The 27910-nt window shown below is 52.6% G+C and overlaps 1 protein-coding gene across 2 annotated transcripts; it reads right to left on the minus strand.

The window, feature by feature from the left end:
* PLEKHA4 (pleckstrin homology domain containing A4) lies at positions 1–27820 on the minus strand. 2 transcript variants are annotated; one of them, XM_079759588.1, is made up of 20 exons: positions 27367–27820; positions 26816–26999; positions 25604–25711; positions 23534–23606; positions 23321–23421; positions 23051–23160; positions 21474–21689; positions 20824–21031; positions 20036–20110; positions 17606–17653; positions 17396–17476; positions 16859–17008; positions 15833–15931; positions 11935–12075; positions 9898–9997; positions 9749–9825; positions 2960–3112; positions 2121–2179; positions 971–1083; positions 1–701 (listed from the first exon to the last, which is right to left on the minus strand). In XM_079759588.1, exons 2-20 carry the CDS (start codon positions 26897–26899, stop codon positions 439–441), a joined length of 2259 nt encoding a protein of 752 aa, XP_079615714.1. In that variant the 5' UTR covers positions 26900–26999; positions 27367–27820; the 3' UTR covers positions 1–438. The 2 variants fall into 2 exon arrangements, with proteins under 2 accessions (XP_079615714.1, XP_079615713.1); XM_079759587.1 differs by having other exon boundaries at positions 20824–21103.
* Positions 27821–27910: the final 90 nt, after the last annotated feature.

Raw genomic sequence — 27910 nt, forward strand, 5'->3', positions numbered from 1 at the left:
CCTCCAGAGTCCGGGGAGGCCGAGGGCTGGACGCTGGAAGCCCGTCCCTGGGGAGCGTTGCCTGGAAGTTCGGCCCCAGCCCCCTCGGCCCTCAAACCCAGTCACCCAGACCCCCGTTCCCTCCACCCGCAGCCCTACCAGTCCCAGGTCCCTGCCCCTGGCTCCCCGGGGACCCAGGATTCCAGCCTCCAGCTCTGCCCTTCAGAGTCCCCAGGGTCCCAACCCCAAACAGAGAGAAAGCTATTAACAGTTCAAACAGTTTTAATCCGGATTTGGACGAGTGCTGGGAAAACCCACAGAGACCCCTCCCTCGCCGGCCACCGGGGAGGACCAGACCGCGCCCCGGTGCCCAGGGTGGCTCCACGTCTCCGGCGGGGAGGGGGGCGGGGCGGGGCGTCAGGCCACGCCCTCGTGTTCCTATTGGCTGCCGCCCTGGGGTCAGAAGCTGGACTGCAGCAGAGTGACGCGCAGAGGCCACGCCCCCTCGTCCTGGGTCAGGGCGGGAGGGGCCGCCCCCGAATCCCACGTGGGCGCCCAGGAGGCGGGGCCGGCGCCACGCCCGCTGCCCCGGCGCGAGAACCCGGGGGAGCGGGAATTGGCCACCGGAGGAGACCGTGGGGGCGAGGTCAACGCGGGCTTGGGGTTTGACGGAGGCGGCGGCACCGGGGGAAGAGATTCTCCTCCGGAGTCCAAATTCCCGCCTGGAGAGGACGAGGGAGGGATGAGAACGACAACATGTGGGGCCCGAGACTCCGGACCCCCAGCTTTTCTTGTCTCAGACCCAGGAGTCCTGGGCCCCAACCCCCTGCTGCCTGGGATCTGGTACTCCCAAACCCTGTCCAGCTCTTCTTCATCAGGACAAAGGATTTCCAGGAATCCTCGGACCCCTCCCCTCCAGGAGCTAGGATTCCAGGCCTCAGGCTCCCTCTTCCCTAAAACCCGGAGCCCGAGGTCCCCAGCCCCTCCCCACCTGTCATCATGCGGTGCCACTGCGAGGCCTCAGTGGCCAGAGCTTGGGAGAGGCTGAGGACTCGCTCCCGGTGACCTTCGGACATCGGAATATAAGGGGTGGTGTTCCTCGAACTAGAAAAAGATTGGGGGAGCCGTGCAGTGAGCCAGCACAGTGAGTGCCCCCACGTGTCCTTCTGGGAGTTGTAGTCCTTAGCGCGTGACTTCAAGGACTTTAAACCTGGCCAGGCCGGCATCAAAAGCTCGTGTGCTCTATGGAATTTCCCCTCCAGTCACCGGTCAATGTCACCCCATTTCCAGATGGGGGGGGGGGGGAGGTATATCCACCCAGGGTTGCAGTTTGAGGGACTGCTGTTCTCACTGGGGATCTAGGGCTTTCTGATGCCCCAGGAACTCTAGAAGGTTCTGAGATCATTCTTGGTCGGGTGGTTCAGTGGGTTGGAGAGTCATCCCGCAGACCGGCAGGTGGCGGGTTCGATTCTAGGTCAGGGCACATACCCAGGTTGCAGGCTCGATCCCCAGTCAGAGTGTGTACAGCAACCAATAGATGTTTCTCTCTCCCTCATTAATTTAAAAATTAAAAAAATAGCCGAAACCGGTTTGGCTCAGTGGATAGAGCGTCGGCCTGCGGACTGAGGGGTCCTGGGTTCGATTCCGGTCAGGGGCATGTACGTTGGTTGCGGGCACATCCCCAGTAGGGGGTGTGCGGGAGGCGGCTGGTTGATGTTTCTCTCTCATCGATGTTTCTAGCTCTCTATCCCTCTCCCTTCCGCTCTGTAAGAAATCAATAAAATATATTTTTTTAAAAAAATTTAAAAAATAGTAATAGCCCTGGCTGGTTTGGCTCAGTGGATGGAGCGTCGGCCTGCGGACTGAAGGGTCCCAGGTTCGATTCCGGTCAAGGGGGGCATGTACCTTGGTTGCGGGCACATCCCCAGTGGGGGATGTGCAGGGGGCAGCTGATTGATGTTTCTAGCTCTCTATCCCTCTCCCTTCCTCCCTGTGGAAAATCAATAAAATATATTTTAAAAAAAATAGTTCTAAAAGGCTGCCATCTGCACTTCAGAACTCAGGAGACATACGTAACAATGCTACTCGCCGCCCCCGGGGAAATGGTTCGCCTGCTCCTCGTGGGCACCCCAGCTCCTTACCTGCTCCAGGACCCGGAGCTTCGGAGCCATTTCTGGGCTCCTGCGTGTCCCAGGCCGGGCTGCAAAGGAAGCGGGCATAGTCCTCCTCACCTGGAGCCCCCACCCCTCGTTGTGAGGGTGAAATGAAGGAGGCTCAGAGAGGGGATGAAATGGTCTCAAGACACGGGCAGTGATTAGCTTTACACGTCGAGAGCCTGCTTCGCCGTCGACTTCACGGAGACCCAGAGGCCCGCACCTTGCTTACCGGTGACAAAGCCAGAACAGACCCTCCAGCTTCCCTCTTCACCTCATACCGACTGGCTGCACTGTCCTTCCCCCCAAAACTGGCTAGACAGAGACACACGTTTGGGTTCGTCGGACTGAGACGCCCCCTGATGGACAAAAACAATCCTACCCATAAAATCACCCCACCTACGACTTGTCTAATTCCTCCCTCGAAAAGTAAGATGAAACCTCCCTGGCGAGCCGCTCTGATCAAATCTGGAGCTCCTCACTGCAATAGAATGAATAAAATCGACTCCTTCCTTCCTTCCTTCCTTCCTTCCTTCCTTTCTTTCGTCTTTCTTTCTTTCTTTCTTTCTTTCTTTCTTTCTTTCTTTCTTTCTTTCTTTCTTTCTTTCTTTCTGTGAGCTGGGGATGTTATACCTGCCCCACCTCCGTCCCCCACCGAGAAGGGGCCGTGTCGCTGCCTTGGGCACAGGTACAAGCTGGGTTGAACTGGGAAACCCGGTTCTGGGTAGGAAGGTAGGGAGCATCCCCATTTTCCAGAGAGGGAAAGTGAGGCTCACCCTCGGAGCAGAGGACCCCCGCCACCCCACCGCCCTCTCCCCTCCCCTCACCCTTTGTTCCAGGTCGGGCTGGCATCGGGCTGGGGACAGGGTCCTCCCCAGAGTGAGGAGCCGCGGAGAAGCGGGGCGAGGGAGAGGCCGTCCACACTCCTGGTTTCTACGGATCCTTTCCAGCTGCTCCTGAGCACTCATCCGGGGCCGGGCCTGGGGGACGAGAAACGCCTCAGGACCCCAACCTTGGCTTCAGTTTCATCTCTTCCCTGAACCTCTTAGCCTCCAGCCTTGCCCTTTCCAGTAAGTTCTCCACCCGATCTCAGAGGGCTCTTTCCACACCCGGAGCTGACGCTGTCCCTCCACTGCCCAGGCCCCCCCCCCCGTCCCCCCCCCCCCCCCGGGATCCCCAAGCACAGCACTCTCGGGGCCAAGGCCCCTTGAGGCCCTGAGGCCTGGTCCCCACCCACCTCTGCCTCAGCACACACACACACACACACACACACTCACACACACACTCACACACACACACTCACACACACACACTCACACACAAACAAAAACCTCTGAATGGGCTTTGAAAACAACAGGAGGCATGGGATTGGTTAACTCAGTTGTCAGGAGGATCCGCTCGGGTCGGCCTCAGAGAGGACTGACGAGCTCTGTCCTGCCCTCAGAACCGGAGGGAAGGCGCACACAGAGAGAATGCCACGTGCCAGTGCCAGCTGGAGCTGGGCGGCCACAAGCCGAGGAAGCAGCTCGGAGCCGATCCTTCCCCAGCGCCCTCAGAGGGACCTCGGCCCTGCGGACACCTTGATGGTGAACTTCAGCCTTCAGGACGTAAAATGCAAGAGGTCAGCGATAAAACGCCAAAGAAATTGTTCAGCGAGCCCTAGCTGGTTTGGCTCAGTGGATAGAGCGTTGGCCTGCGGACTGAGGGGTCCCAGGTTCGATTCCGGCCAAGGGCACATTGAGCCTGGGTTGTGGGCTCGATCCCCAGTGGGGGATGTGCTGGAGGCAGCCGAGCAATGATTCTCTCTCATCATTGATGTTTCGCTCTCTCTCTCCCTCTCCCTTCCTCTCTGAAATCAATAAAAAAATATATTTATTAAAAAAAAGAAAAGAAAAGAAATTGTTCAGTAAAAGGAAACCGGAGCTTGAAGGCTGGGGCGATTCTCAGCCTAGTCACGTTGCGAAAAGGAGAAACCGTGTTCTGGACAGAATGCCCAGGGTGTGGCCGGACAGCCGTTTGCTGAGCGATTAGGCATGTGGCGGGCGGGTCCAGCACGTGGTCGCAGCAGAAAGAACGGAAGGGGATGGAGATGGGACTCAGAGAAGAAGGGCTGGGATGTGCCAGCTGAGAGCATGTGGTCCTGCAGGGAAGGGGGCAGTGTGGACACAGACATGCACCCGGGGAGAGAGCCACAAGCCAAGGAGGGGACCCGGAGCGATCCCTCCCAGCCAGAGAGCATGGCCCAGAGGGCACCCTGCTCCGGGCTTCTAGCCTGCAGAACTGTGTTGTTTAAGGGAAAAAACACACAAAACAAAACAAAAAAACAAAGGGAAGAGAACTCCGCGCTGCAGCTGCAACGAGAAAATTCTAAAAACTAGGAACAGCCTGGATCCATCTGTTGCTCACGGTGAGGCCAGTCCCTGTTTTGCTCCGATTGGGCCAATCCTGAGTCGCACGCCCACCTGCCGCACACAGTCCCCCGCATACGGCCCTGTGACGTCCATTTCTTCACAGCGGCCAGACCACCGGCCCCGGAGCCTGCCGGGCCCAAATCCAAACTTTGACACATTCACCTGTTTCAAATATAGCAGTCCAAACGGGCAGATATTTTTAGCCGGTTAAAGCCTGCCTGTTTTGAAGACTCCACGAAGCTGTACCCAGCATCTGCTAGCCAGAGGTAAGGCGAACCTGCAGCTATAAAAGACTCCAAGCGGCCCTGGCCGGTGTGGCTCAGTTGGTTGGGCGCCATCCCGTGCACCAAAAGGTTGCCAGTTCTATTCCTGGTCAGGGCACCTGCCCGGATTTCCTTGGGGCCTTGAGGCCTGGTAGGGGGTGTGCAGAAGGCAGCCGATCAATGTTGTGCTCTCACATCAATGTTTCTCTCTCTCTCTTCCTCGCTCTCTAATATATATTTTTTCATTTTAATTGAATTATATTTTTATTTTTTAATATGTTGATATTTATTTTTAGATAGAAAGGGAGAGATAGAAACATCAATGATGAGAATCATTGATTGGCTGCCTCCTGCACGCATCCCACTGGGGATCGAGCCTACAACCTGGGCATGTGCCATGACTGGGATTTGAACTGTGACCTCCTGGTTCATAGGTTGATGCTGAACCACTGAGCCATGCTAGCTGGGCTATATATACACTGAGTGGCCAAATTATTATGATCTCTGAACGCATAATAATCTGGCCACTCAGTGTATATCCTATATAATAAAAGGCTAATATGCAAATTGTCCCCTCGACCAGGAGTTCGACCAGCAGGCAGGCCGGCCAACCGCCCATGTCCCCTCCCCCTGGCCAGGCTGGCTGGACCCCACCCATGCACGAATTCATGCACCGGGTCTCTAATTTATACACACACACACACACACACACAGAGTGGCCAGATTATTATGCATTCAGAGATCATAATAATCTGGCCACTCAGTGTATATTAGAAGAAAGAGAGAAAAAAAGAAAGAGAGAAGAAAGGAAGGAAGGACGGGAGGGAGGGAGGGAGGGAGGGAGGGAGGGAGGGATGAGGAAGGAAGGAAGGAAGGAAGGAAGGAAGGAAGGAAGGAAGGGAGAGAGAGAAAGGAGGGGAGAGGAGGAGAGAGAGAGAGAGAGAGAGAGAGAGAGAGAGAGAGAGAGAGAGAGAGAGAGAGAGAGAGAGAATACCACATGCGGCTCTTTGGCCCCTTGAGTGTGGCTCTTCCACAAAATACCACGTGTGGGCGCCCACGTACAGTGCGATTGAAACTTCGTGGCCCATGCGCAGAAGTCGGTTTTCGGCCTGGGCGAGTCTATTTTGTAGAAGTGGCGTTAGAACACTCAAGGGGCCAAAGAGCCGCATGTGGCTCGCGAGCCGCGGTTTGCCGAGCACTGGCCTAAGGAGTCTCCCAGAGACGCCCGCTGTGCGCTGAGTGCTGTCTCCCTGCCCCTGAACCCCCTTCTCAGACCTCCCCGCCCCCTCCCCTTGGGCACGGGCTCCCACAACAACCTGGGGTCTCAGGTCCTGGCTTCTCCCAGGACAAACCTGTCCAAACGTGGTCAATAGAGCTAGTGCGTGCTACTGCCACCTGGTGGCCATCTCTGAAATGCCTACCCAGCCTGGGCAGGCGCGGAATTGCGCGGCTGGGGGGGGGAGGGGGGGGAGAAGCAATTCCTGAAGCAGCCCCAACGATCCACGTCCATTCCACACACCACGCCCTTCCTAGGAAAGACGACTGTTTTGTATCCACGACAATGAGGAAGCACCAGAAGAGCTCTCCAATCTGCTGGATCAGGTCATCACCCCAACCGCGCGTCTCTGAAAGCCAGCCAGCCAATCAGTGCCGGCCCCGCGTTTCTGAAAATCATCCAATCAGCAACAGACACAAAGCCTCCCCAGCTTAAGGGCGACCAGTCCCTAAACTCTCCAGGTTCTCCTTGCTTAAGCAAAGTAATGCATTCAGCATTGTTTCTGCATCACCCTCTGTTGGACTTTCCTACATGGCCAAGCCTTTTCTCATTCACCCGGACTCAGTTTACCTATCCTTTAAAAGGCTTCCTAGCCCTAGCTGGCTTGGCTCAGTGGATTGAGCGTCAGCCTGCGGAATGAAAGGTCCTAAGTTCAATTCAGGTCAAGGGCGCATGCCTAGGTTGTGGGCTCGGTCCCCAGTAGGGGGCTCTCTCATCATCGATGTTTCTATCTCTTTCTCCCTCTCCCTTCCTTTCTGAAATTAAAAAAAAAAAAAAAAATTTAAAGAAGGCTTCCTGCCCTAACCGGTTTGGCTCAGTGGATAGAGCGTCAGCCTGCGGACTGAAGGGTCCCAGGTTCGATTCCCGTCGAGGGCATGTACCTCGGTTGCGGGCACATCCTCAGTAGGGGATGTGCAGGAGGCAGCTGATCAATGTTTCTCTCTCATCAATGTTTCTAACTCCCTATCCCTCTCCCTTCCTCTCTGTAAAAAAATCAATAAAATACATATATTTTTAAAAAGGCTTCCTAATGCCGCCAGTCCCCCTATGAAATGGCTTGTTGCTGTCAGACTTGTATGAAGATTGTATTCGTGCCTCCCCTCCATCAGACTCCAGCATCAGGTCTAATTCATGGCTGGTCCCCAGCACTTTCCACAGGGCTGGCCGCTGGAGGGCCTCTGGGAGGAGAGAGATGGCTAGCAAATAAGGGAGTTGGGGGTTTTTTCCTGCAGTGGCCACACCTCAAAGCTTAGTGGGGAGAGGACAGGCGGCAGCTCCCGGGCCTTCGTGACATCCTGTTTGGATCGGTCATCTGCCAATGTCTTAGTGGACATCAAATTGTCCTGCCAAGCCCGGCCAGCGTGGCTCAGTAGTTGAGCATCAACCTATGAATCAGGAGGTCATGGTTCAATTCCTGGTCAGGGCACATGCCCAGGTTGTGCGCTCAACCCCCAGTAGGGGGCGTGCAGGAGGCAGCCAATCAATGATTCTTATTAACTAGAGGCCCAGTGCACAAAAATTCATGCAGGGGAGGGGTCCCTCAGCCCAGCCTGTGCCCTCTGGCGCCCGGGAGCCCTCAGGGGATGTCCAGCTAACAGCTTAGGCCCTCTCCCCGAGGGAGTAAGCCTAAACCGTTAGTCAGACATCCTTAGCCCTGCCGGGAGGTGGGAGAGGCTCCCGCCACCACCACTGAGCTGGCTGAGTGACGCTCCCCCTGTGGAAGCACCCTGACCACCAGGGGGCAGCTCCTGCGTTGAGCATCTGCCCCCTGGTGGTCAGTGCGTGTCATAGCGACCAGTAAGTCCCCCCTCCTTAGGGTCAATTTGCATATTACCCTTTTATTACAGGCAGTCCTCGGGTTACATCAGAGATCCGTTCCTACGCGTGCCGTAGTCAGAACCCACCTACATAAGCACCTACGTCACTCACATGGAGCACATACACAGCAGTAATGAAGTGAAACAGTAAAAAAAATTTAAAAGAAAGATAACAATCCCTGACCTTTACTTGTGGTAAATAAATAATAAAAAACATAAAGCACATATGTACATACATCGAAATGACAGAACTTTTTTTTTAATAAATACTGTAAATGGGAGATGGCGACGTAACCACGAAACAACGTAAGTCAAGTCTGAGGTAACCCAAGGACTGCCTGTATATAGGATGTTTCTCTCTCTCCCACTCCCTTCCTTTGTCTGAAATCAATAAAAATATTTTTTAAAAATAAATAAATAAATAAATAGAAATGAAAAGTGCCTAATATTTCTAATCTATTTTTATTCTACTCTGACTTGCTCATTTAGTAGGTTATTGCTATTTTTATTTTTATTTTATTTTATTTTTAATATATTTTATTGATTTTTTACAGAGAGGAAGAGAGAGGGATAGAGAGTTAGAAACATCGATGAGAGAGAAACATCGATCAGCCGCCTCCTGCACACCCCCTACTGGGGATGTGCCCGCAACCAAGGTACATGCCCTTGACCGGAATCGAACCTGGGACCCTCCAGTCCACAGGCCGACGCTCTATCCACCGAGCCAAACTGGTTTCGGCATGTTATTGCTATTTTTAAAAACTTGACATTTAAATGAGTTGTTATTTATAACTTTTATCCCATTTAATATGAATATTCATACATTTTATTGAAGAAATGTTAATGTGTTTGGTTAAGGATGCTGCGCCAGACATCGCTGGAGATTTTATATAATACACAGTATATGTACCATGTTACTGGTCTAGAATCTGCAAAATTTTGCACTTTTTCCCCAATGATTTTTAGAGATAGGAGAGAGAGAAAGAGAGGAGGGGGGAGAGAGAGAGAGAGAGAGAGAGAGAGAGAGAGAGAGAGAGAGAGAGAGACATCAATTGGTTGCCTCCCAAACAAGCCCAGTCTAGAACCGGGGATCGAACCTGCAACCTTTGATGCCCTTGACCGGGAATCAAACCCGAAACCCTTCGGTGTGTGGGCGAGCACTCTAACCATAGAGCCACACCAGCCAGGACTACAGTAAATTGGTTGTTTATGATCTGCCTCTGACATCCACTAGAACACCAGATTCATAAGGAAAAAATTTTTTTTCTCATTTTGTTCACATCTGCGACTTCAGTGCCTAAACACCTCTGTGCGTTAGCACTTCCTTTAATGATGGAAGTGTTTTATCTGCTCCTGAGCAATGGCAGTGTGCTGAGAGTGAGTGAATTTTTAATTTTATTTCATTTAAATTTAAACAGCCACATGTGGCTACTGGCTACCTTATCGGACAGTGAAGAGGATATTGAATCAATATTTGTTGAGTCAATGAGTAGATAAATGAATGAATGAATGAATGAATGAGTAAGTGAATGAAGTACTTACTATATCCAGGCACTATTTCCAACCCTTTCTGGGCATTCATCTAGTTTGAATCCTCACAACAGCTCTAGGTGGTTTGCAGATGAGAAAATGGAGGCAGAGAGAGGTTTAGTAACTGGCCCAAAGTCACACAGCTTAGAGGTGGCAGGGACAAAATTTAATCCCAATGTTCTTAAATCACGCTCTCTGTGGTCTGGACTGTGGCCTTAGAGCCCCCTCTCCCAGCCTTTCCCCCCAAGAGTGGGTGATCGGTGCTGCTCAGACGGAAGGGTTACAAGATGGGCCCGAGGGGGCCAGATAGACCGCCTACCTTGGTGCCTGGCTGCGGGGAGGGAGGGCAGCGACCCTCGGGGCTCGAAGCCTGGGAGATCCTGGGAGATCCGACACCTGGAAGGGCAGGATGGGACGTGGTGAGGGCAGGAGGCGCCATGCCTGTCCCGCCCGGCCCAGCATGCTCACCTGAGCGAGGGCTGGCAGGGCCTCTGTCCCCCCCGGGGGGCCGCCCCCAGTCGGCCTCTGGGGACCGGGGTGAGCTCAGTTCCAAGGATTCAGGCAGACTCTGGATGGGTTGGGGAAGAGGAATCATGGTTATCATCATCCTTATTATTACCACTTATTAAGCACCTAGCAACTGGGACACAGCACCATAGGATTAAGGTTGAAAACCAGCAGCCCGATGACCAACCTCAGCTCTGCCGTTCATTAGCTGTGTGGTTTTGGGCAAGTTACTTGACCCCTCTGGGCCACATTTCAACTTCTTATATGAGGATTGAAACCTCATGTAAGGCCCTTAGAACAGTGCCTGGCACAGGGCAGGGCATTATAAGTGTGTGTGTGGGGTGTTATGATGATTATGCATCTGGCATGGTTCTAAGTACTTTTCCTGTTTTATTAGTTCCCCTCAATAAATCTATCAGACACCTATTCTTATTCTACTGAAGCTCAGAGAATGCGGTCAATGACTGATGTCACAAAGAAAGCAGAGCCCTGGCCGGTTTGGCTCAGTGAATAGAGCATCAGCCTGCAGACTGAAGGGTCCTGGGTTCGATTCCAGTCAAGGGCACATGCCCGGGTTGCGGGCTTGATCCTCAGTGGGGGGCGTACAGGAGGCAGCCGATCAGTGATTCTCTCATCGCTGATCTTTCTATCTCTTTCTCCCTCTCCCTTCCTCTCTGAAATCGGTAGAAATATATTTTAAAAAAGAATACCAAATTATGAATTAAAAAAAAGAAAGAGCCAAAACCGGTTTGGCTCAGTGGATAGAGCATCGGCCTGCAGACTGAAAGGTCCCAGGTTGGATTCCGGTCAAGGGCATGTACCTTGGTTGCGGGCACATCCCCAGTAGGGGGTGTGCAGGAGGCAGCTGATCGATGTTTCTCTATCATCGATGTTTCTGACTCTCTATCCCTCTCTCTTCCTCTCTGTAAAAAATCAATAAAACATATTTTAAAAAAATAAATAAATAAAAATAAAAAAAAGAAAGAAAGAAAGCAGAGCTGGGATCTGAACCTAGGGCTCCTCCCTACATGCTCTGAAGGTCACGGCAAAAAGCAGCGGCTCTAACCCAGATGTGACAATAGTGGCTCCTGCTCCCTGAGGGCCGACTGTGTCAGGCACTTCCCAGTCATCCTTTCTCCTTTTTTTAAAATATTTTATTGTTTACAGAGAGGAAGGGAGAGGGATAGAGAGTTAGAAACATAGATGAGAGAGAAACATCGATCAACTGCCTCCTGCACACCCCCTACTGGGTATGTGCTAGCAACCAAGGTCCAAGCCCTTGACCAGAATTGAACCTGGGACCCTTGAGTCCGCAGGCCGACGCTCTATCCACTGAGCCAAACTGGTTAGGGCTCCTTTCTCCTTCTTTCAGAGCTCTGCAGGGTGGGGGTTATGATCAGAAGTGTCTGGTAAATCTGCCCTAACTGGTTTGGCTCAGTGGATACAGCATTGGCCTGCGGACTGAAAGGTCCCAGGTTCGATTCCGGTCAAGGGCATGTACCTTGGTTGCAGGCACATCCCCAGTAGAGGGTGTGCAGGAGGCAGCTGATTGATGTTTCTAACTCTCTATCCCTCTCCCTTTCTCTCTGTAAAAAAAAAATCAATAAAATATATTTTAAAAAAAAGAAGAAGAAGAAGTGTCTGGTAAGTGTTTAAGCAATGCCTCTCTGGGAGAAAACAGCCCTGGTTTGTATGTTTGCCAGTTACCGTGGTGTAAATATTCCCACTACAGTCCATTTCAACAGGACATCATTGAATGTGGAGTTGGGAAGTGATGCCCGCAGTTGGCCCTTGGGGGGTGGGGATGAGCTGGGTCCAGCACCCCGCTGGCTTATGCTCACATGTAACAAGGAAACTAAGGCTTCCACGGCTTAGGATACTTGTCTGAGGTTGGTTAGTCAGTCAAAGGAGAGGGAAAGAGGTGAGTGGGTGATGAGTTTGGCCAGGGGCAGATGGGACAGGAGGCTGGGAATGGGAAGAGAGGTGTGTAAACCTCACCTCTCTCTCTGAAGACTCCTCGCCTTGGAGTGCAGGAGATGGGGAATCAGGCTCAGTGCTTTGGGGTGGTTTCTGGGGGCCCCCCAGACCTGCCAGGGTGTCTTCCATCATCCACAGCTGCTGCTGAGCAGACGTTCTGTCCTGGGTGGGGAGGAGAGGAATGTGGTTCTCAAAGGGGGGAAATGCAAGAGGGTTAAAGCTGATAGGCCACAGGCAGGATCTGAAACCAGCTGGGCTGTATTTATGGGGTCATAAATGGACTATGGCCCGAGCTGGTTTTGCTCAGTGAATAGAGCATTGGCCTGCAGAATTAAGGATCCTGGGTTCAATTCCGGTCAAGGGCACATGCCTAGGTTGGGGGCTATATTCCCAGTAGAGGGCATGTGGGAGGCAGCCAATAAATGATTCTCTCTCATCATTGATGTTTTTCTCTCTCTCCCTCTCCCTTCCTCTCTGAAATCAATAAAATATATATGAGAGAATTATATATATAAAATAAATAAATGGACTATGTGCACATATCACGGCTGTATTTGTGGCTATCCATTTCCAAATGGATATCCCGTCACCTCACCACCATTTATCACAAACACTGTCTTTTTTACACTGCTCTGCAGTGTTACCTCTGTCATAAATAGGGGGCCATATACATGTACGTGAGTCTGCTTCTGAATGCCCTATTCAATGTCTTTGGTTTGTTTGTCTAACCTTGTGTCAACATTACCCTGTGTTATTAACAGTAGCTTTCCAAACGCAAAATGCATTTGTACTTCCAAATGCAACTTAGGGTCAGTTTGTCAATCTCCATACAAAAACCTTCTGGATTTGCATTGGGGTTGCTGATCCCCATTGGGAAAATTCACTTGGGGAGACTACATCTTTGCATTAGTGTATCATTCCTATCCATGAACTTGGTATGTCTCCCCACTTATATAGGTCTTTATCTTCTCTCAATGATGTCCTGTGGCTTTTAAAGTAGGTGTCTTGCAAATCTTTCATGTGATTTTTTCCTAGATATTTAATTTGCTTATGTTAATCATAAAAACTGCTGTTCAGCCCTAGCCGGTTTGGCTCAGTGGATAGAGCGTAGGCCTGCAGACTGAAGGATCCCAGGTTCAATTCTTTTTTTTTTTTAAGTTTTCAATAGGCAAGTTCCATGCCCTAGATTCTTGCTTGTTTTTGTTTTTGTTTTTTTAACATATTTTATTGATTTTTTACAGAGAGAAAGGGAGAGGGATAGTTAGAAACGCCGATCACCTGCCTCCTGCACACCCTGTACTGGGGATGTGCCTGCAACCAAGGTACATTCCCTTGACCAGAATCAAACCTGGGACCCTTCAGTCTGCAGGCCGACACTCTATCCACTGAGCCAAACCAGTTAGGGCCCAGGTTCGATTCTCGTCAAGGGCACAGGCCCAGGTTGCGAGCTCGATCCCCAGTAGGGGGCGTGCAGGAGGCAGCCGATCAATGATTTTCTCTCATTGGTGTTTCTACCTCTCTCTCCCTTTCCCTGCCTCTCAGAAATCAATAAAAATATATTTTTAAAAAACAAACTGCTGTTTATTTACTTTCTAATTGTTTGGCACTGGCAAACATGAGGACAATTGATATTAACCTTGTATTCGGTGACCTTGCTAAATATGCTTATTCGAATAGTGTCTCTGGAAATTATTTTGTGTTTTTTGTTTGTTTGTTTGTTTTTCAGAATGCATTTATTTATTTATTTATCCTCACCCAAGGATATTTTTCCATTGATTTTTAGAGACCGTGGAGGAGAGAGGGAAAGACAGAAATATCGATGTGAGAGAAAGATATCCATCGGTTGGCTGCCTCCTCAGTGCACCCTGACCAGGGCACAGCCGGGGAGAAACCTGCAACTGAGGCACGTGCCCTTGACCAGCATCGAACCTGGGACCCTTCAGCCTGCAGGCCGGTGCTTTATCCACTGAGCCAAACTGGCTAGAGATGACCATGATTTGGATATTCTACATATATACACAAGCATGTCATCTGTCAATAAAAATAGCTTTACTTCTTCCTTTCTTGTCCTGATACCTAACTGCTTACTTCTCGTACTTGGTCTGTCCAAAACCTCTGGTACAATGTTGACTAGACCTGATGATAGCAGACACCCTTGTCTTATTGCAGATATAAGGAGGAAAGTTTTCCATTTGTCACTGACCACTGCAATGTTTGCTGTAGATTGGTGATAAATGCCTTTTATCAGATTAAGGAACTTCCCTTCTATTTCTGCTTTGCTGAGAGCTTTTATCATGAATGGGTTTCAAGTGTTCAAACTAACCTTGCATTCCCATAGCAAACCCAATTTGGTTGTGATGTATTTCTTACTCTCTTCCTATATTGCTGGTGGTAAGTAATATTTAACACCACTAGGGGGGGTTAGTGTTAAATGGTGGATTTTAGGAAGACATGGAAGGGTTTAGTCTGAAGAAGTCAGGGCTTAAATCTGTTACGTACACATGTAATACTAGAAGTCAATGATTTTAACTAAAGATATATGATTTTGGCCCCAGCCGGCGTGGCTCAGTGGTTGAGCATCGACCTATGAACCAGGAGGTCACGGTTTGATTCCAGGTCTGGGCATATGCCCGCCATATTGATCCCCGATGTGGGGCTTGTGGGAGGCAGCTGATGAATGATTCTCTCTCATCATTGATGTTTCCATCTCTCTTTCCCTCTCCCTTCCTCTCTGAAATCAATTTTAAAAAATTTAAATTAAAAAGATACATGATTTTGGCCCTGGCCAATGTGGCTCAGTTGGTGGGAACATTGTCCCATGCACTGAAGGGTCACAGGTTCAATTCCTAGTCAAGGCACATGCCTGGGTAACCAATTCAATCCCCTGGCAACCAAATTATTTTTCTCTCTCAAATTGATGTTTCTCTCTCTCCCCCACTCCCTACCCCTCTCTCTAAAAATCAATAAAAAGGTATCGTCAGGCGAATATTTAAAAAGATAAATGATTTTGAAACTTGATTGCTAGGCCTGGAATGAAGAGGTGGATCTGAGGCTAAGGAACAGGGCTTATCCTTCAGAAGGGGGCCTCGAACTAAGGGGTTGGATTTAGGACTGGAAATTCAGAGGATGCATTTAACAGCAAAAGTCAGGATGAACTTGCAGGATGGGGACAGGCTGGCCAGTGGAGTTTTGACGCAGAGAGTAGGGCTTCAAAATAAGAGGAGAGATTTAAAACCAGAGGGAGAGTGGTTCTGAACCCAAAGGTAGGTCTTTTTCTAAAAAAATATATTTTATTGATTTTTTACAGAGAGGAAGGGAGAAGGATAGAGAGTTGGAAACATCGATCAGCTGCCTCCTGCACACCCCCCACTGGGGATGTGCCTGCAACCAAGGTACATGCCCTTGACCGGAGTTGAACCTGGGACCCTTCAGTCTGCAGGCCGACACTCTATCCACTGAGCCAAACCGGTTAGGGCCTGAAGGTAGGTCTTAAAGTGAAGAGCTTGGTGTTAACTATAATAAGGGATTTAAAAGGAAAGGAAATAGCCCTGGCTGGTGTGGCTCAGTTGGTTGGAGCATCATCCTCTACACCTAAAGGCGGTGGGTTCGATTTCCGGTCAGGGCACATACCTAGGTTGGGGGTTTGATTCCTGGTTGGGGCACATAAGAGAGGTAACTGATCAATGCTTCTCTCACACATTGATGTTTCTCTCTCTCTCCCTTCCTCTCTCTGAAATCAATAGATATATCCTCGGGTGAGGATTGAAAAAAAAGAAGAAAAGAAAAGGAAGGAAATTAGGGAAGGGGAGGAACTTGTGAGAAGTACTTCAAATCTGTGGGAGGGGCTTAAATGCCCAAAGGGTTTCCAGGTGGACCTGGAGTGGAGGGCGGGGCTTGGGGGCTTGGGACAGGGATGTACCTGGGGGGACCCAAGGTGCAGCAGGTACTCCAGGGTCTCTCTCAAGGTGCCCAGCTCCTGCTCCAGGCCGCTGTACGTGTCCCAAACCCGCTCTCGCTCCTCCGGTCCCAGAAAGGGGAGACACAGGGTTAGCATGCCCGCCCACCAGATCTTTCCTACTCCCAGTTTTCCCAGAGGAGGAGGAAGAAGGCAAGCCTGCTCCCTGGTGTCCTGAGGGAGTACGTGGGCTACAACTCCCAAAGGCCTTTTTGCTCCAACTACCGGGAACCCCAGAGTCTAAGGAACCTGGCATTCCAAAGAGCTGTTAGTGTAGAGAAATCACAGCTTTCTCTGAGCCCTCACCTCTGAGCTGCCCTGGGGCACATCTGGTGAGTTCTCGGGCTAGTCAAGACCACACCCCTCTGCACTCCTGGAGAGCAGAAACCTCCTCACCAATGCCAATAGTAATAATTACAGCAGCTAGTATTTATTAGGCACTTAATGTGTGTTAGGCACTGTTCTTGGCACTCATTTAATTCTGTGCTCTGGGTACTATTAATGTTTCCATTTTACAGATAATAATATTCATAGCTAACACTTAAATACTGCGTATCAGATGCCAGGTACCTACGTGTTAACTACTCATTCATTCATTTGCTAGTCCATATATGTATGAAATCTTCACAATGACCCTATGACGTAAATACTGTATTTTCCATCTCGAGTTTACAGAAGATGCATCTTATGGGATCAAAGGCCCAGAGGGGTTAAGTAACTTTTCTAAGCTCACACAGCTACCGTGAGTGGGAGGTGAGATTCAAAGCCAGGAATCCATATCAAACCACCCTCTTAAACCACTACATTAAGTTCTGCAGCTACCTGGCTGCTCGCCCGCTGGGACAGACAAGAGCACGGGATTAAAATTTGGGGAGGGGCCAATTCTCAAGAACTACCTTCCCATGAGCTCTTGGGGTTAAGTCCCCTTCAGGAACAAACTGTTGAGTCCTGGGGCCCCCCAGGAGGGTATGTCCCTTCTCAGATGCTCACCTGAGTCAAGTGACAAAGAGTGGCCCTCACACTGACCAGTCTGTCCTGCAGGAGGCGCTGGCGCCCCCAGGCCCTCGGGGGAGCCGCAGCCTCCCTGGCTGCTTGGCCCAGCTGCTGCCTGGTCAACTCCAGGGCTGCTTCTAGCTGCTCCTGCACCGAGAGGGGAAAAGATGACCTTCGCCCGGCCAGCGTGGCTCAGTGGTTGAGCATCAACCCATGAACCAGGAGGTCACAGTTCAATTCCTGGTCAAGGGCACATGCCCAGGTTGTGTGCTCCATCCCCAGTAGGGGGCGTGCAGGAAACAGCCGATCAGTGATTCTCTTTCATCATTGGCATTTCTATCTCTCCCTCTCCTTCCCTCTCTCTAAATTCAATAATATATATATATATATATATAAAAAGATTAACCTTCTGAAGTCACACCCAGCCCCAGGGAGAGAGAAAAAGTGTCCTCCCTCATCCTCGTCAGGCTGAGGATCGGGGCGGGCTAAGGGCGGGGGAGGGGCTGGGTGTCTCTTCCCATCCCAGAGCCCCACCTTCTCCTCCTGTCTCTGGTCTATCTCCTCCTGCAGCCTCTTCAGGAGCCGGTCCTGCCCACACAGCTTGGTCAACAGAGTCTGAAAAAGGAGAACGGGACCAGATCTGGCTCTTACCCCTGCCCCTCCCCCTCCCCGCACACACACACACCTAGAATATTCTCTCCCCAACTCTGGAACTCAGCAGGAGTTGGATCCGGGAGAACTTACATCTGTCTCCAAGCTTTGGTGGAAGGATGAGTCCAGGGGAGGGCCTGGCTGAGGAAAAGGAGGAAAGTCGGGGTCACCGGGGCAGTCAGGGCTCAGTGCTGAGCCTCCCTCCGTTTGTACTGACAGACACCCCCCTCCTTCATGTGCTCTGTTAACAAATAGCTCTAACAAATCTTATAATTCATGGGGAAATTCAGACATTTCCTTTACTGCTGAGAATAAACCAGGGATGCCCACTACCACTGTTACCGTTTAACACCGTATTAGAGATCCTAACTGATGCTGTAAGACAAAGAAAACAGCCCAGCCAGGGTGGCTCAGTTGGTTGAGCATCATCCTGTGCATCAAAGCGTTGTCAGTTTGCCCAACTGGGTGGCTCAGTGGTTGAGCGTCAACCTATGAACCAGGAGGTCATGATTCAATTCCCGGTCAGGGCACATGCCCAGGTTGCAGGCTTGATTCCCAGTGTGGGGCGTGCAGGAGGCAGCTGATCAATGATTTTCTCTTATCTTTGATGTGTCTCTCTCTCTCTCCTCCCTTCCTCTCTGAAACGTATATATGTATACATTTATATATCTTTCTTATATAATCTATATATATAAAAGCCTAAGCAACCAGAACGAATGGGATGACCGGAACAACCGGTCTCTATGACACACACTGACCACCAGGGGGCAGATGCTCAATGCAGGAGCTGCCCTCTGGTGGTCAGTGTGCTTCCACAGCCAACCTCCCTCCACCTGCCAACCTCCCACGGTTCCTCCCCCCAGCCTGCAGACTCCCATTGCCCATTCGGGGCTGGGCCCTGGACTGGGACAGGGAATCAGGGTGGGTGGTGGTGGACGTGGCCCTTTTCCCAGGGCCCGATGGTTAACCTCCCGTGTCCCATCCCTCCCCCGGCCAGCAGGTTAGCTTGCTGCTGCGGTCCGGCTGATCCGGACTGGGCACGTCGAGCCAGACAGGCCCTGGAGCCCTCCCACGTGCACCAGTGGGGTCCCTCAGCTGGCCTGTGGGGATCAGACCGAAACCGGCTCCCCTACATCCCCCGAGGGGTCCCGGATTGCAAGAGGGAGCAGGCTAGTTCTGCACCAGGCCTATATATAGCTGCCAGTTTGATTCTTGGTCAGGGCACATGCCCAGGTTGCTGGTTCGATTCCCGGTGAGGGGCGTGCAGGAGGCAGCCAATCAATGATTCTCTCTCATCATGGATGCTTTTTTCTCTTTCTCTCTCCTTTCCTTTCTCTCTAAAAATCAATTTTAAAATCTTTTTTTTTAATTTTAAAATCTTAAAAAAAGAAAAGAATAGGAAGGGGAGAATAAAACCATAATTAACAGGTGATATGCTCATCTACCCAGAAAAGCCAATTAACAGAATCAAAGATTAGAACAAATAGAATTCAGCAAGGATGTCACAGGCAAGGTGAAGCTATAAACATTAATAGCGTATCTCTAGCCCTGGCCGGGTAGCTCAATTGGTTAGAGCATCATCCCAAGGTTGGGGGCTTGATCCCCAGTCAGGACACATACAAGGATCAACCAATGAATGGAATGAGTGAGTGGACAACAAATTGATCTCGCTCAACAAAAAAAAACACCAATCAACAAATTTTTAAAAATAGCCTATCTCTACACCATCAATAACTAGAAAACATAATTTAAAAGATGATACCAGCCCTAACCAGTTTGGCTCCGTGGATAGAGCGCCGGCCTGTGGACTAAAGGGTCCCAGGTTCGATTCTGGTCAAGGGCATGTACCTTGGTTGCGGGCACATCCCCAGTGGGGGGGGGTGCAGGAGGCAGCTGATCGATGTTTCTCTCTAGTTGATGTTTCTCACTCTCTATCCCTCTCCCTTCCTCTCTTTAAAAAATCAATTAAAGCCGAAACCGGTTTGGCTCAGTGGATAGAGCGTCGGCCTGCAGACTGAAGGGTCCCAGGTTCGATTCCGGTCAAGGGCATGTACCTTGGTTGCGGGCACATCCCCAGTGGGGGGTGTGCAAGAGGCAGCTGATCGATGTTTCTAACTCTCTATCCCTCTCTCTTCCTCTCTGTAAAAAAATCAATAAAATATATTTTAAAAAAATAAAAAATCAATTAAAAATATATATATTTTTTAAAAAAGATGATGCCATTCAAATAGCTATAAAAACTGTCAGGTATTTAGGAGTTATCTTAACTAAGAACACATAAGATCTCTATGGGAAAACTTTAAAACTCAAGTAAAAGATCTAGAAGATGATATGACAGAATGGAGAGGGAATCTATATATATGCTGCCCAGTTTGCGGCAGCCTGAGGAAAGTAATTGAAGCCCCTGCCTAAGACCTTGAGACATCCGACCTGGTCTAGGCGCACTAGTCCAGATGAGGTCGGCTTAGCCAGGAAAACAGGGGCGGGGGCTCTGGCAGTTCCGAGGTGCCCCAGGATATTTACCAATAAAACCATGGAAGCCCGAGTCCCAGGAGATCTTGGGGGAAGCTGGATATAAGTGGAGGAGCCAGAGGGGGCCTGGGAGGAATATTGAAAAAGAGATGTTTAGAAACTGGTGTGTCTTAGCAACAAATATTAAAGTGGATGTGCCTAGCCCTAGCTGGTGTGGCTCAGTGGATAGAGCGTCGGCCTGCAGACTGAAGGGTCCCAGGTTCGATTCCGGTCAAGGGCACATGCCCGGGTTGCAGGCTCCATCTCCAGTAGGGGGCGTGCAGGAGGCAGCCGATCAATGATTCTCTCTCATCATTGATGTTTCTATCTCTCTCCCTCTCCCTTCCTCTCTGAAATCAATAAATATATATATTAAAAAGTGGTGTGCCCAGAACTGAAGTGCCATAGGAGGCTCTTTGAGGTTCAAAACTGCGCCCCCAAACTGCCTCAACTACCAGCTCTCCCGCCGGCCCGTGGTCACTGTAGGGACACTCAGGATGGTAATAAAGAGACCAGCCTGGCCAAACAGCCCGGGGCGGATGGGAGTTGCCATCTGCCCTCACTCTCACTCTGTGGTTAGCTGCGGATATTCTGGGCTACCGTCCCATGATGCTCAGAGAAAACAGCAGGAGACCAACTTGGAAAGAGGAACTGGAGACACGAGGCAGCTGCAACCCACACCCCTTCCCGGTCCTCGTCTTGGCGGAGAGCACGCTGGACTACAATCCCCAAAATGCTGGAGGTGTGTGTCCTGGCCCGAGACCTGCCTGGAACTACAGCCCCAGCCCCGCTCTCCTCACCTGTGTCCTGGCCTCCGGATTCCAGTGCTGGGGACTCCTGGGGGGCCTCCCTCCCCCAGCCTCGGAGGAGGGTCCTCGGCGGGGAGTGGGAGGCCGGGACAGGGCCTGGCGCTGGGGGCCCCATTCCGAGGGAGGGCGCACGTCGATGCGACTCAGGGGGGTGTGGGGTCTGGCGGGGAGCGCGGTGTCAGCTGCGGAGGGAGGGAGCCTGCGTGCAGGGGCAGACCGGGGCCGGGGGAGGCTTAGCGGGGAGGGCGGGCGAGAGAGGGGTGTGAACAGGCTGTGGGGAGGAGAGAATCGGGGAGCTGGCTCAGCTGGAGCCCCTCGCCCCACCCCCCACCAAGTCAGCCTCAAAGACGTGTCTCCCTTTGCTGTGTCTCACTGTCCCTCCAAGAGCAGAGCCCTCCTCTTGGCCAGATCCTGAATAAGTTCTCCCTTTTGGGCATCTCCTCAAGGCTTTACCCCCACAGGCTCTCACCCCAGCAAGTCAGAGTCAAGAAAGCAAGCAAGCGCTAAGCCACGCCCCCAACCAGCCGCAGTCCCCGCCCTTCTCTTAGGCCACGCCCCCAACCCAGCTTCTCCCCTCGGCCCCCCCCCCCCCCCAAGCTCAATAGAACTTTCTCCTCCCAGACTCCCCCGGTCCAACTCACTCGGGGCTCCTCGTCCTCCGAATTCCGGGTCCAGACTGGAGGTCGGCTGTGGAAGTGGGAGTGAGCGGCCCGGGGCGGCCACGCTCTCTGGAAAGCCGAGCCACTGGCGGCGATTCTAAGCTGGGCCCCTCGTCCCCCTTGGTCACCTCCGGAGGACCGCCGGGGCCGCCGGGGCCCTCCCCAGGCCGGGGACGTGCGGGGGACCTGGGCCGCCCACTAGCGAGTGAGCACAGAAAAAGACATCACTCCTTTGCACCTCATAACAGCCCTGATTCTCAATGCACAGACAAAGGCACAGGGACCTACGCAGAAAAAAAAAAAGGGGGGAGGTAGTGCCCTATAAATCGTTGTCTCCATTTTGCAGATGGGGAAACTAAGGCCCAAGTGTGCAAGACTTGTAGAGGGCCACAAAGTCCAGTCAAGCCACTGAGCCCAATGCCCCAGCCTATGAATCTCCAGCTTGAAGACTCGGCCAGATCCGGAGAGAGACAGTCTGTAGCCTTTAAAAAAATAAAATAAAAGCTGAGCCCTGACCGGTTTGGCTCAGTGGATAGAGCGTCAGCCTGTGGACTGAAAGGTCCAAGGTTCGATTCCGGTCAAGGGCATGTACCTTAGTTGCGGGCACATCTCCAGTAAGAGGTGTGCAGGAGGCAGCTGATCGATGTTTCTAACTCTCTATCCTCTCCCTTCCTCTCTGTAAAAAGTCAATAAAATATATATTTTTAAAAAATCTCACATTGCAGAGAAAGACAAGTATCACATGATGTGGAATCTAATTGACAAAATAAACTGATGAACGGATTGGATCCAGAGACATGGAAGCATGGAACAGAGTGCAGAATCTCAGAGGGAAGGCGGGGGAGGGAGGGTGGGTGGGAGGTAATCAACCAAAGACCTTGTAAGCATATATGCATGACCCATGGACACAGACAGTAGGGTGGTGAAGGCCAGGGGCTGGGTGGGGGCAGGGGCGGGGCGGACTGGAAGGGGTTAATGGGGGGGGGGAAAAGGAGACATATGTAATACTTTCAACAATAAAGATTTTAAAATAAATAAATAATCTGACATTTGTGGCCCGGCCGGGGTGGCTCAGGGGTTGAGCATTGACCTATGACGCGGGAGGTTGAGGTTCGATTCCGGTCAAGGCACAAGCCTGGGTTGTGGGATCAATCCCCAGTAGAGGGCGTGCAGGAGGCAGCTGATCAATGATTCTCTCTCATCATTGATGTTTCTATCTCCTCTCCCTTTCCCTTCCTCTCTCTGAAATCAATATATTTTGATCAAAATATTGTGTGTTATTTAAAAAAAAACACTGACCTGTGTAGGGGGCAACCTCTGGGTGTAGACTTCTGAGGGAGCCAATCAGAGAGTGTGGAATATTGATAAGGGGGCCTGGACAAAGTGGTGGGCGGAGCTTAGAGGAAAAGGCTGCATTTCTTCCTACGCTGGGGCCTGAAGGGCGGTGTCTCTTTAGCTAGAAGAGTGATGGGGTGTTGAGGGCCTCAAGGGGAGGAGCTGGGGATGAGTAGACAACCCAGGTTGGAGCCGCAGGGTCAGGTGTGTGGCCTGTAACTCACCAATCATCTCCCTCCGCGCGGGAGGCCCTGCCCAGCGCGCGCACCCATCCCCGCAGGTCCTCCAGCGTGTCCGCCGCCAGCACGTAGGTCCTCATGCCCGGGTGCTCCGCCTGCGGGAAGACAAAGCTGGCGACCCGGACGCCCGGGCCCTCCCCTCCAAAAAGGAGGATGGCATCCATCCTAGCCAAGATCTTTGATCTACAATAAAGGGTGCCCCGATGCCTCCCGCATCGCCTAGTGCTTAGTGCATAGGGGGATGGGGGGACCCACGGTGAAGGTGAAGCGCCGCCCGCGGGGGGCTCCTGGCCCATCTGGCCGGACGCTGTAGCTGGGGAGCAGAACGCTGCCCAGGACGCTCTCCTCGCGGCTGTCTGCAAAAAGAGGGTCCGAGGTCAGGGGTCACACAGATCGGAAGGCCCAGAGGCTAGAGGAAAGGGAGCGTGGGAGGGGCGTCCGTCACCCCATGCCGGCTGCAGGACTGACCCTTGTAGTAGAAGAGGCAGTGGCCAGAGAGAACGAACCAGCGGCGCTTCCAGAGCCGGAGCCCCGAGCTGTCCTGGGGAGAGGGAGAGGGGGGAGAGGGTGAGTACAGGGGAGGGGGGAAAGGAGATGGAGACAGGGACTCTTGGGGACAAAGACTCAGAGAGAGGGGAGGACAGAAACACGTTAGCTGCAATAGATCCAGATGGAAGACAGGAGGTTGAGAGGAGGTAAGAGTCTGGACACAGTCAGACCTGAGTTCGACTCCCAGCTCCACCACTTTCAGACTACGGCCTTACACACGGGGACCCTCAGGTTTTCTCATCTGTCAGCTGGGGGGTTGAGAAGTGATGGGAGCCATAGCCGGTTTGGCTCAGTGGATAGAGCATGAGCCCGCAGACTGAAGGGTCTCGGGTTCGATTCTGACCAAGGGCATGGACCTCGGTTGCAGGCTCAATCCCCAGCCTCAGGTCGGGGCGGCAATCTCGCTCACATCGATGTTTTTCTCTCTCTCTCCCCCTCCCTTCCACTCTCTCTAGAAATCAATGGAAATATCCTCCGGTGAGGATTAACAAAAAATAGAGAAGTTACGGGAAAGTTGGAACACATACATGCCACTCGTGGGCAGGGGTTGGGTATATCTGATTATTCTGGAGCCTGGGACACAGAGAAGCCAGGAAGGTGGCACGGAGTTAGTTACACCCTGCATCCTGCATCTCCCCATCCTCACTGCCGACCTGGGCCCCCTTCTCTTCAATCCCTGCCCGCAGAAGCAATAGGATCTCTCAAAATAAAGCGGGTCATGTGAGTCCCCTGCTCAAAAACAGAGCTTACCATCACACCTAGAATAAATCGCCAATTCCTTACCCTGGTTAGCTGGCTTCCCGGGTATCTGAAACTTGGGCGCGCAGAAGACTCACCAGGAGGCCTTGTCAGAACCCCATTCCTGGGTCCAGCCCCCACGGTTCAGAGTCGGTGGACCTGGGATGGAGCTTGACGGCTCACCTGTCTAGCAAGTTCCCGGGTGCTGCTGGTGCTGCTAGCCTGGGGCGCACTTTGAGAACCACTGCCTCTCTGTCCCCTTGGCTTCTCCCAGCGTTGGCCTGCTGCGGGCCTTTTGTTTTCGGATTCCCTCTGCCCCCCAGATCTTAGCATGAGGGGCTCCTTCTTGTCATTCAGTTCTCAGCTCAAATGTACGTCATCCCCTCAGGGACACCGTCCCTGACCAACAGACAAAGGTAGCTTTCATCCCTCAGCCACTTTAGAGAACATCCCCAGTTAGTTCCTCACAGCCCCTCATTTCACAGAAATTCCTATGATCTGAAATCATCGATTTCACATTGACTTTGTTTACATACTAGAGGCCCAGTGCACAAAATCTGTGCACTCAGGGGGGGGGGGAAGGTCCTTCAGCCTGGCCTGTGCCCTCTCACAGTCCGGGAGTACTCGGGGGATGTCTGACTGATGGCTTAGGCCTGATCCCCACAGGGAGAGGGCCTAAGCCATCAGTTGGACATCCTTAGCACTGTCGTGGTGGCGGGAAAGTCTCCTGCCACCACCACTGCACTCACCAGCCATGAGCACGGCTTCTGGCTGAGCAGTGCTCCCTCTGTGGGAGCTCACTGACCACCAAGGGGCAGCTCCTGCATTGAGCATCTGCCCCCTGGTGGTCAGTTCTGCATCATAGCGACTGGTCATTCTGCTGTTCGGTCGATTTGCATATTAGCCTTTTATTATATAGGATTATATACAACATATTATTTCACTCCTTTCATTTATTTGTATACTAATTTGTTAACCACCCCCATCTTGAGTGGATTATGGATACTCGGCCTATTTGCGTGGTATGTGACCCTGGGCTTGGCACACTGTCATGTTGAAGAAGTTGTCATTGAATGAAGGAATGGATGGATGAAACCCTGACAGAATAAGGGGAGAAGCCGTAAGAGCAAAAGCAAAACAAAACAAAGCAAAACAAATGCGCAGACTTGGAAGGAGAGGAAGAGCAGGCAGCCGGGGACACAGCCTCTAGCGTCACTCGGAGCATCTTGTCCCATCTCCCGCTCACCCCACCTGCTTATGCAGCCAGCCTCTGATGTGCACCGGGAGGTTGGGGTCCCTTCTGAGCGCATTGCCTCTCTTCCCGAAGGCGTGCACCTTGCTTACCGCCCGGGGGGGCTTCTGAGGAGAGAAGGAGACAAGTGAACAGGGCTTGGGGGGATGAGGGGGGCAGTGCAGTGGGAGGCGGGCGACCCCGTCACCTGGTGTCCATAGAAACCAGGCCCAGGAGGGAGCTGAGTTTGAGGGCAGAATGGGTGTGCACAGGGCAGAGCTGAGACACTTTTCACAGGCGGAGAGAGGTGCTCAGAGGCAGGGAAGAGGCTGGCCCGTGGGGCAGGAATTTTGGAGTGAAGGGTCCGCTGCCAAGGAGAGGATGCCCTTGGCCACCAGAGCCGGAGATGGGGGACAGCCTTTGAGAGCTGAACCGGAAATATTGCCCGGGAAGTCCCCATCGTCAGGAGGCCTCCATGCCGAGTCCCTGGCGATGGGTCAGAATCAAAGGACGCTCAGTGCCAGGGAGAGACATCCCTTAGCGACCGTGTCCGGGGTAGAGGGGCCTCAGAATCACTCCATCCCAACAGGCAGAGCCCCGCGCCCGTGCACACAGGGTCTCAGGCATCCATCGCCACGTTCCCACAGGTGCCCGCAGGGACGGTGCTGAGCAAGGTCAGGTTCGAATCTCTGGACTCGGAACTTGTGGAAGTGGGAATGAGGGAGGGGAATGGCGGGAGGACAAGGAAACCAGTGTCACTGAACTCTGGGCCGGGCCACCAGGTGGGATGCAGGTATCGGGGGGCCTCATGGGGCCTCATTGACAGAGAAAGGTCTTTCCTTGTCGGATTTCAGACCTGGGGGCATTGGATGGCTAGAGATTGGGCAGGGAGTTCTCAGTAGTCACTGAGGAGCCACTGCATCCGAGTGCCTGGGGGCGTGGCTCGTGGCGGGGGCGTGGCCTGTCTCAGCAGCCAGGCTCCATCGGCTTGTGCCTCTGGCTCTGAATCAGGAAAACGCCAGGGGTGGGGACGGCTGGAAGCGCCTCGGAATTCCTAGCTGCAGCTTGGGGTCAGGTCGGGCCCTAACGAGGTCTGGCAGACCCCGTTGCTAAGGATCTTTCCTCTTACCAACCGGAGTCCCTGGGGTGGCCTCCACCCCGGGCTAGGAACCGGGAGGATGGGCAGCCCCGAGCCCCGCCCCCTTCCCCCGGCCCCACCGGGAAGCTCCCACCTTGGCGCTCAGGCTGCTGAGCGAGGAGATGGTGGAGGCGCTGCTGGCCAGGCTGAGGCTGCTCCGAGGCCTGCCCTCCTCCATGGAGGGCTGGGGGCGAGGGAGAAAGGGGCTGTGTGCGCGTCTCCGCAGCTGACCCGGCTGGGGACAGAGCCGAGGTCAGGGGCCCGCAGGTCGGAGGAGGCTGCGGAGAAAGAGCCTGTTGTTCGGGGACCGGGGGGCTGGGCGAGGCCGGCCTGGGCCCGCATACCAAGGGTGATGCCAAGAGAGGTGGGCGGCACTGGCAGCTGCGGGGAGGGGGCAGCTGTCTGTGGCCCAAGGCAGAGAATAGGGGCTCCTTTATTCTTGCCTTCCCCCCCCACCCCCCACAATGGTCAGGAATTTGACCCTCTTTGTGCTTAGGGACCCCTCATTCCCTGCCTCTTTCCGGCTTCCTCCAGCTACTGTCTCCTGCGCCCCCCTCGCCCCTCCCACACGCACCCCAAACCATCCCTGCCAAGCCCTGGGGCACCAGGCGTGTGCACCCCTTTCAGCCCAACCAGGGAACTTACCAGCTCTGGGTCCCCAGGACAGGGGGCGAGGGGACGATGTGGGCCCCCTGCCTCTCCTAGGCCGGTCTCACTGCTCTGCTCTCTCACAGGCTTTGGGTCTCAGGGTCTCTCTCCCTCTCGCTCTCCCTTCCTTTCAGACCGGCTCTGTCTCCGGTCTCACCTCCTGTCTCTCTCCCTCTCCAATCTCTGTCCCTTCCAGTCCCTCTTACTCATGTCTCCCTCCCTCACACACACACACACACACACCCATATCACTTTCTCTCCCAATCTTTGTTTCTGTCTAAATCTTTTCCTCTCGGACTTCCCAGAGTCTCTTCCTTAAGTCTCTGTCTCGTTCTCTCCCTCTCTGTCTAGACGAGTCTCTCTCTCCGCCCCTCACAATCAATCTCTCCCTCTTCTTTCTCCCTCTTTCTCTCTCTAGCCCTCCACTCCTGCTGTTTCCTTCTCTCCCTGCTTCTCCTTTTCACTTTCTCTTCTTCCCTCTCCCAGTTTCTTTCCCTCTGCTGGTCTCCCTCCCTCCGGCCGCCCACGCTGCCGTCTCCCC

Source organism: Cnephaeus nilssonii, assembly GCF_951640355.1.
Source record: "Cnephaeus nilssonii genome assembly, chromosome: 20".
In the NCBI taxonomy this organism is placed as follows: domain Eukaryota; kingdom Metazoa; phylum Chordata; class Mammalia; order Chiroptera; family Vespertilionidae; genus Cnephaeus; species Cnephaeus nilssonii.